At 40.3% G+C, this 9,438-nt stretch overlaps 1 protein-coding gene across 1 annotated transcript in view; it reads right to left on the bottom strand.

The window, feature by feature from the left end:
- Positions 1–8,978: 8,978 nt before the first annotated feature.
- LOC117939698 (neurofilament heavy polypeptide-like) overlaps positions 8,979–9,438 on the bottom strand; it is a 1,698-nt gene continuing 1,238 nt past the window's right edge. Inside the window, exon 5 of the mRNA XM_034865187.1 lies at positions 8,979–9,428. Within this exon, the coding sequence (XP_034721078.1) occupies positions 8,979–9,428 (450 nt within the window). The remainder of the gene's footprint in view (positions 9,429–9,438) is intronic.

The raw sequence follows: 9,438 nt of genomic DNA, 5'->3' as shown, positions 1-9,438 counted from the left end.
TGCCTGTTGATAATAACAATGTATACTTTATTAATCCCACAAGGGGAAATTACAATTTACACTCTGTGGTTATTACACACATTACACAGAGAATTACACACACATTCTCAGCACCTATACATGCACCAAATGGAGAGATGTCAAAGTAGGGGGGGGGGCTTCCCATGGAGAGGCACCCGGAGCAGTCGGCCTTGCTCAAGAGCACCTTGGCAGTGCCCAGGAGGAACTGGCACCTCTCCAGCTACCAATCCACCACCGTACTTTGTTCCTTATGGGGACTAGAACCAGCAAATTGTTTGTTGACTTAAAAAACTCAGTTCGCACTAACTAACAAACCCATTGTTGCCTGCATCTCAAATAATGAACATTCCATATATACAGCACTTGCTACCAAAGCAGACATTTCTATGGGCCCCTCCCCGCACCCACAACTATTCATTCTAGCATCATGAGGGCCCTTGGTACTCAGCCCCCTCTCCCCCCACCCCAAGTCCGACGCCCCTGCTGAGGAACACCAGACCACAGGTATTTCGGCCCCATGTTGTGAAGCCTTTGAAAGTATCATTAAAGTCTTGACAAATATTCTCCGAAACACACGACAAGTGCTGGAGCGTGATCTTGAACAGAAAACGAAAGAAGCTGAATTCCTTCCCGATTCTGTGTCAGATGAAGCCACAAAGCCCTGTTTTATTTCTGTACTTGGAAATATATTTTGCATTAATATCCTCAAACAGGCTCACTTTTACCCCTTGCCAGCCAGACCGCGACGCTGTGTTCGCCAGCATGAGAGTGTGAACACTGATCCAGGTTCTGTCTGTTACAGGTTCGAAAGCACACACTCAAAACTCACGCACAATCCAACTCTAATTCCATCCAAAGCTTCTCAGAAACCATTAAGAAAAACAGGCTGCAGCCATTACACCTAAGCCACTGAGCTCTTTACAGGGTGCAACGTAAAACACAAATATGTTGACAGGCAAAATAAAAGAAAATTGTGTGCGTGCGTGCGTGCGTGCGTGTGTGTGTGTGTGTGTGCATTCAGAAACAGCGAAACTAAGAAGCAGCCAAAGTTGAAGCAGACAGTGCAAACAATTCCCAGCATTCCTCTGTGGACCAGTGTAAACTGACCGTGGCCTTCTTCTGATGCCCAGGAGTGGATGTTGTGAGTGTTGTGTTGGCCTCCAAATAAAATGGCTGGGAAGTTTCTTAATTATTATTTTTTTTTGTTATACTTTAATTGTTCGATTTAATACCTTTCCTCAAGAGTGAATGGTACACTTTACTAAGTTGTAGTCTGCTTTCTAATTGTTACTACTACTTATGAAACCATGTTGTTCATTAAAGGCTTTTAAGACATCATTTATGTCCTGATTTAATTGCTTGTAAACAGGTAATAAGTACAATTTTCCTTCCTTGGAGGGAAAATGCTGGCAACTGGATGTCTGCGGAGCAACAACTCCTCCCAATAAAATGTCAAAATACACCACTGGGCAAAATTACCTATTCTATCTGTGCCTTCCAGAACAGATCACTGTAGTCAAGGTTTGCTTCGGCTTATGCACAAAAACATGATTTGGAGCATTGTTTGGGTTAACATCCTTTATCTAAGCTCAGGGAACGATTGGGGTCATGGCAAAAAGAGGGTTAGAAGTGTTGAATTTCGGTAAGAAACGGGAATCTAGTCCGATGTTTTATTACCTATCCACTCCGAACAATCCATATTTAGACTTAATGGCTCTATAACAACGTTACACTGCTTCCTCATTGGCTTCTGATAAAAGAAAGCCCTAATTTCTACCAAAAATGACAAAGCAGTATTATTTGGAAGTTTCTAAATACTTTAATCTATGCTGTAATTGAACTGTGGTCTGTGTGAGCTATTGTGTGTACGGAGAGATAATTAAGCAGCATTGAAGTTGAATCCCACTGGACAACAAATGTCCTTTAAATACGAGGGAATGTACGTATCCCTAAAGGTTGCACTGACATTTCCCTGTTCTTTATTATCCAGTGAAATGACTTCCAGACATGGAAACCCCAGAAACAGCTGGAGTCAGCCATCTCTGGGAGACGTTATCAACTCCATTAGGTCTCAAAACTCAATTCCCTAGAGTTGATGTATTAATCTCAAACATGCCTCAAATGATATTGGGGTTGAGAGTATTCAGAGTGTCTGAGTGTCAATTCAGAGCCCAGGAAGAGAGATGAGACTGTAGAGAGAGTGTGAGAGAAAGACGTGAGTCAAAACAGAGACAGAGTAATAATAATAATATCGTACCCAGGCCAGAAAAGGAAAGGCAGAAGACTACTGTTGGTCTTTGCAGTGGGTCTGGACCCTGTTTGTCCAGCTTTGCACTCCCTTCATTCATCTGCCAGGAGAACAAGTTTGTTTTGGCCAGATTGAGTCGTGTGCAGAGAGAATACACACAGACTGTGTTGACTGAGAAAGAAGTCACTACTGAGAACCTACGATGGTTGTTTTGTCAAACTTTACAGACGCTATGTCCAAAGGGTCACAGGTCTGTAACATGGACAGTATATCACTGCTGTACACACTATTGAACCGTTACTATTAACCTCTTTTAAAATCAAGTCACACACACATGCAGAGACAGTCCATAACTATAGGAAAAAGCAACACTTGATGAAATTTGTTTGCAATATTTTTCTGGTATCAAATTAAAATGAATTCAAAAACTGAGCTATTGAGAGTTTTCACCCTTGCTGTCGATGGGTTTCAGTTGTCATTTTGTTGATAAATCACATCTGATATGACTGATTAAATAGTAATTCAAGTAGTTATAAATGAATTAAGATACAGTACACAAATGAGACACATCACACGCCTGGCATGATAACAATAATTCATCAAATTTATATAACGCTTGCAATCAATTGCTTTCCAGAGAAGGGAAAAAAAGAATAACATAGTTAGTAGCCTGGGCTAGCTGGCAGGATTCAGGTAATCCTGCGTGTGGGAATTCACCCTGAGCCGATTGAAGTGAACTCGACTCTGTTACATGAGATACAGCAAGCAGAGGGACTAATTGACCACAGGTGTGTGTTGAGGTGGTTCACCTCCTTTTTTGGGCTACTGGCATTTAAAGCCCTTATCATGTGAGCTGTTCAAAAAGTGCTGGCCTTTTGTGGAAATCCTAAAGTCAGTCAGGGAACAGTATGCGCCTCGTGCAGACCAGCAGGGCTGTTGACATTTAAGGGAAGACTTTCCAGACCAATAAAGCTTTTATGAGTATCAGTGAAAGGTCTCTTAAATGAATAATTCAGACAATTTGGGAAAACCGAAGATCAATATCACTCTCATGTTAAATGGTAAACATGACGCAGCCGTTTAGCTTCTAGCTTTGCACAAAGAAACAGGTAGGAAACGGGGGAGACATGAAGGAAACAGGAAGGAAACAGGGGGGAAACAGGAAAGAAACAGGAAGGAAACAGGGGGGAAACAGGAAAGAAACAGGAAGGAAACAGGGTTAACAGGAAAGAAACAGGAAGGAAACAGGGTGGAAACAGGAAAGAAACAGGAAGGAAACAGGGGGGAAACAGGAAGAAAACAGGAAGGAAAGCGGGGAAACAGGGGGAAACAGGAAGGAAACAGTAAGGAAACGGATAGGAAACGGGGGAAACAGGAAGGAAACAGGGAGGAAACAGGAAGGAAACAGGGGGGAAACAGGAAGGAAACAGGGGGGAAACAGGAAGTAAACAGGGGGAAACGGGGAAACATGAAGGAAACAGGAAGGAAACAGGAAGGACTTTAGGGGGGAAACAGCTAGCTGTGTCAAAGAGTGCCTCCATCCTGAAGATTGCCATCTCTTGTGAAAATAAACTTCTACTTTTGTCAGGTAAAATAATGAGCCTCCATTGTTGTTGTCTTCCTGTCAAAATAGATAGAAAATCAACATTTTTGTTGAGGCTTTTTAGCGATGTTTTTCTTACATTTCTTACACACTTTGTCACAAATGATGATGCTTTATTTTGATGTTTGTAACATTTTGATGTTCAACATTTCGCAACACTAACTTACTAACTTTAGTTTTACAGTTATTTTTGAAATTTATGGTCAATAAACCTCATTTATGGGAAATTATACCTAATGTTTAAGTTAGAAAAGCAGAAATTCAGAATTGTTTAGACTAAAATGAAAGGAATGTATGTTGATGGATAATCACAGAGTGGAATATGTCAACTTTTAGTCAATACTATTTCAAAACCACTTCAATTTGCTTTTCAAATTCTATAAAATTGAATAAGACACGCCCAAATTAATGAAAGTAGAGATGGATGTAATTTGATTGCTGATTAGTGGAATCAATCATCAATCAAATTACAATTGGGTAGTTAAAAAGAACATTGACATAGGAAAACGTGTCAATTTGACCCGAGGACAACATGAAGGTTAAAGAGTTTGAATTGAATATACACCTCTTTATTGCCAATACTTGACTCACAACACCTTGGACATGCACAACTTTCTCTCGATTGCTAATACACTTCGGTCAAAACTAGTCACTTTATTAAAACTCTTCACAGAGTCAGCGAAACAGAAGTCTCTGTGGACCAAACTGATTAATTTCTCATTGCCTTTACACAAAATACATTCAACGACCACATTCACCAAAATACATGAAGTCTTTTCTTAATACATTTTTCTTTGGGCCTTTATCAATAGGACAGCTGAAGAAATTAAAGGGGAGAGGGCGGGGGGAATGACATGCAGCAAAGGGCCAGAGTTAGGAGTTGAACCCTGGCCCACTGTGTTGAGGAGTAAAAATGGGCGCCCCCTCTACCAACTGGGCAATCCAGGCACCAAACACTATCCCCATTCATACTCCACCACCTGCAACACAACATACGTTTATATCTGCAGGACACCATTCAAATGCAAACACACCGTTTTCAAAACAGTTAAAAACACATTTAAAGCAGAATTGTGGCAAATTTGTGCATTGCTGCAGTTACCATATTAAAATACATAGAATATCTTAGCAAAAATATTTACAAAAAAATGAAGTAATAATTCCAAAGAGCTGTTTGCAGAAAAGACATGTGTGATGTGATGTTGATGAGAACTTGTGGGAAAGATGGTCAAGATGCATGTTAGTAACGCAGATTGTGTGAAGAGTTGTGAATAACTGGATGTGGTAAGGCCTAATGCTTGTTAGCAATCAAAAAAGAAAACCTGTACTGAATGTAATAATGCAGTACATTGCCTGTGGATAACATCCTTGAAAGCAAAAGAATGTTTTCTTCCCACAGGATCACTGTGCACAAATTGCATGTGCCTGTGCAGGCATTGTCCAAATGTTTAGTCAATTGCATTTTGGGTTTCATTTTGCTTTCCACACCTACAAGACTTCCTTCCTTCCTGGCTTGTCCTTTCCTAGTGGCAAAACAAAAGACGTCAGTAAGAAGTGATTTGTAGATGTCTACTGTAGCCAGTGCTCTTCCATGGAAGTCACAAGTTTTAAAAACCAATGTTCAGACATGTCCCTCACTCTTATAGTTAAACGAAATATCATTTGTGTCATCTTCGAGCCATCTTTGGTGTTTTAAAACCACATTAAAGAGAAGTAGCCTCGTGAAGTGCTCTCCTGATTTGGGATGGCTCAAGAAGCTGCAGCACTGACACGTTGCCGTCACACTTGGATTTGGATGCATTTGGTGAGCATACAGGTGTTGCTGCCTTGCTAACCTTGGCATGGCTGTTCATACATGTGTCACAGGCCTCTACTGCATAATATTCCCATTGAGATTCAGAATCTCTTTTACAAGTAGGAGCAGGGCTAAAATGGCAGCACCGGGTGGCACAGGCCACCCCTGAAATAAGATTGTGACATCAAGACATAAAAGTTCGGTTCATCCATACCTCGGTTTATTTCTTGTTTTCTGGTGGAGTCCACACTAGTCGATTGTCAAACTCATACAATCTAATACTCCAAAATCCACAAAAAATACTTTGCATAACACAGTTTTCTGACCTTTCCTTCACATCTACAGCAGTCAGATTCACTGTGTTCACTTGGAAAGAATAAATGCACATGGGCAGGCACTGTTAACTACATTTAATGACATGTTTAGAGGCTAAAGACACGTTTAAAACTTGCCCTGTTTAAGCCTGTTGGTTGCAGGAGGATAACGTGGTGTAGTAAGCACCGATTGGTTTCATTTTTTTCTCTACTGACAGCCCTGCACATTAACAAACAACAGAGCTATGCGTTGAAATCTACCGGAGTTCTCCTTTAATGTTTCCATGATGACTCTCCGAAATTCTGAGACCATGGAATTGGCACCGGAATTTTATTTATTTAGTTAATAAAAGTGGCAGACTGAGTCTGTAGAAAATTTGTGTTGTATTGAGGATATACAATTAAAAAAAAGAAAACTAGTGAAACTTATAAATAAGTTTTATTAAGCACAATTGCATTATGTTGTTCTATCCTATCCTGCCTATAATAAAATATTTTATTGACCTTGTTTTCCGTTTCCGGCTTCTCATTGTGTGAAATTTAAAGTTGTCAAATAATTGCAGTGGCAGTAAAAAGGATAGTATTTCCCTTTGACATTGGTACAGGATGACAAAATACTCAAGTACTAAAACATCAAATTACTTCTTTAGATATTCATGCGCATGCTTTTATTTTATTTTTTCTTAACATCTTTAAACTAGATTTAAAGATGTTAAGAAGTTTATTTTTGGCTCTGCCTTCTAAAATTGGGCTCCAAACCCGAAATACAACATTATCATCATATGTCATCCCCTCAGCATGTCATATATTACAATGTGTTAGATTTATATATATATATATACACACACACAAATACATACATATTCACATACATACACATTTATTGTATATATACACATACATGTGTATTGATGTATATACACACACACACATAGATATTCATACATATACATTTATGTATATACATACACATGTGTATATGTACTTATACACATACATATATGTATATATACGTATGTACGTATATACATACACAAACATATATACATACATATACACACATGTACATATACTATACACATACATACATACATATACAGTATATACATGCACACATACAGTATATATACACATATATACACATATATACACACATATACATAAATACACATACATATTTATTTACTGTACATATACACAAATGGGAGGGTGAGAGGGTCGATGAGACTTTCTTTGTGCAGTGGTTAATGGTCATAGCACTGCCCTCTGTTGGTGACTTGCATCCATGCAAACAGCATAATTAGTACAATTAATAATGTAGCTGTAAAGGTATCACAGTTGAAAAAGTCCATTCTTGTACATTATGGCACTAAGTCTCAACTATGATAAGCTTTTATACAGTTGTTAAAAGCTTTTAATCTTTCAATGTATTGCCTTCAATATGCTAAACTACACAAAAGTACAAGGCTACGGAAATCCTTTTTGCAAATGGGTCAAATGTTTAAAGAAGTGGCTAAACACAGAGGGAAGTTTATCCAGCCACAATGCGAAAGACATGAGCAATTTGTATATGGTCCACGTCCCATAATTCCTTGGGCTGGGATCCCAGCTCTCCGCTTGGACTCCTTCCGTAAACAAGATCTCATTTCTGAAATTGACGCATTTGAGGTAACGTTCCCATGCCTTGATTGTGAAAAAAAAAACTGTTCAGAGTTCCAGGTTTGGCAAACACAAGCAGAGAAACTCAAGAGAATCGCTGAGCCACAGAGAAATAACGCAGGAATAACAAGAATAAAAGCAGCCAAAAGTAAACGCATGGAGCAAACTCAGTGCCCACAGTTAGTTGGCTGGAGAGGTCAGTTGACTTTATTGGTATTAGACTATTAAACTTAATGGCAGGTCATGGTGCTTGTATTACCTTGGTCTCGGCTGGGCTGTTGTGCATGACCATCGGATGAATATCTCACCACTCAGGGATGTGTGTATGCATTGTTTTGAGGGGAAAAGGGGAAATCCCGCATTGGGCTCAGGGGATTACAGGCAGACTGAAAACAAGCCTTCAAGGTTGCAGGAAAAGTCAAGGATCAAAATATGACAGAACTTCAGCCGTTAAGAAAGATGTTACCCCAGTTGTCAAGACTGCAGCCGTTTGAGAAGCAAATCCTGGCAAATGAGAGACAAATCTGACCATCAGTTCAAACTTAATTAGTAACTTAAGAAGTGCCTTGAAACATTCCAGCTGTCAGCACAATGTTTTCCCACTCCAGACACACGGAGAGTAAATGTGGGCTGTTTTTCTTCTTCCCCAGTGAAACGGATTGATTTGGAGTTAATGTAAGAGTAACAATGTTACACCCAAACGCTCAGCCTTCCAAGGATTACTAGGATGGGGAAATTGCAGTGATTTAGCAGCAGAGATCCTGATTCAGTTCCATCAGTGAGAGTGAAATAGAGAGATGAGGTGTGATAAAACAGCCACTGGCTCCGACACAGTTTGGGTTTAGCTTCGGGAAACAACTCAGATTCTCACAGAAATCAAAAGCATTCACAGCAAGTACAAAGCTAGGATTTTAATAGAAAAGAAATCATAAGAACATTTGTGACATGTGCATCAGCTGGGTCAATTTTTTAAAAACAGTTTCAAGGACTTTCATTTAATAACCAACAAATTTAAAAAAACAAAATTGCATTAATTTCAGTTTGAGGGGTTTGGGCTTCAGGCCCCTGTGCTAGAGTTATCCTTAATGATGCTGCACATGACCTTTGACCTCCCTTCAGACTGAGACTTTCCTACAATCAAGTTTTATGATAAAACATTTAAAATGTAAAAACAAAATTAGTCACATTGTAGGGATCAATTTAACAACAAGACTAAGTCAAATCCCTAGCGGACATCCTGGGACATCAGAAATTTCACTGAAAACCCCCAAATGTCAACCTCATGGTGCGTCAACAGTCTGCACTAAAGCGAGCTTAAACAAATCAGTCCCAACACAGTCACGTTCTGCTGGCTATCCTCTTGGATCTTCTCAGAACGGTGATGTGGGCCTCCCCTGCAGCTACGGCGGCCTGCTTTCTGCCCTGCGAGGGAGCCGCCAGCTGGGACGTGGACGGAGAGTCCCCACTTTTCAGTCGTGGAGCGGCGGTCCATGGTGGTCCAGGAGGCTTTCTTATACCTCCAACAGCTCCCTCAGACTCCTGTGAATTTGACTCTTGTTTCTCAATGTTCTTCTCTGGCCCTCTGGCTTCTTTCTTCTCTGGCCCTCTGGCTTCTTTCTTCTCTGGACCTCTGGCTTCTTTCCCCTGTGGCCCTCTGGCTTCTTTCCCCTGTGGCCCTCTAGTTTCTTTCCCCTGTGGCCCTCTGGCTTCTTTCCCCTGTGGCCCTCTAGCTTCTTTCTTCTCTGGCCCTCGAGCTTCTTTCCCCTGTGGCCCTCGAGCTTCTTTCCCCTGTGGCCCT

This window comes from Etheostoma cragini, chromosome 24, assembly GCF_013103735.1.
Source record: "Etheostoma cragini isolate CJK2018 chromosome 24, CSU_Ecrag_1.0, whole genome shotgun sequence".
In the NCBI taxonomy this organism is placed as follows: Eukaryota; Metazoa; Chordata; class Actinopteri; order Perciformes; family Percidae; genus Etheostoma; species Etheostoma cragini.
This window is presented reverse-complemented; position numbering and strand designations above follow the sequence as displayed.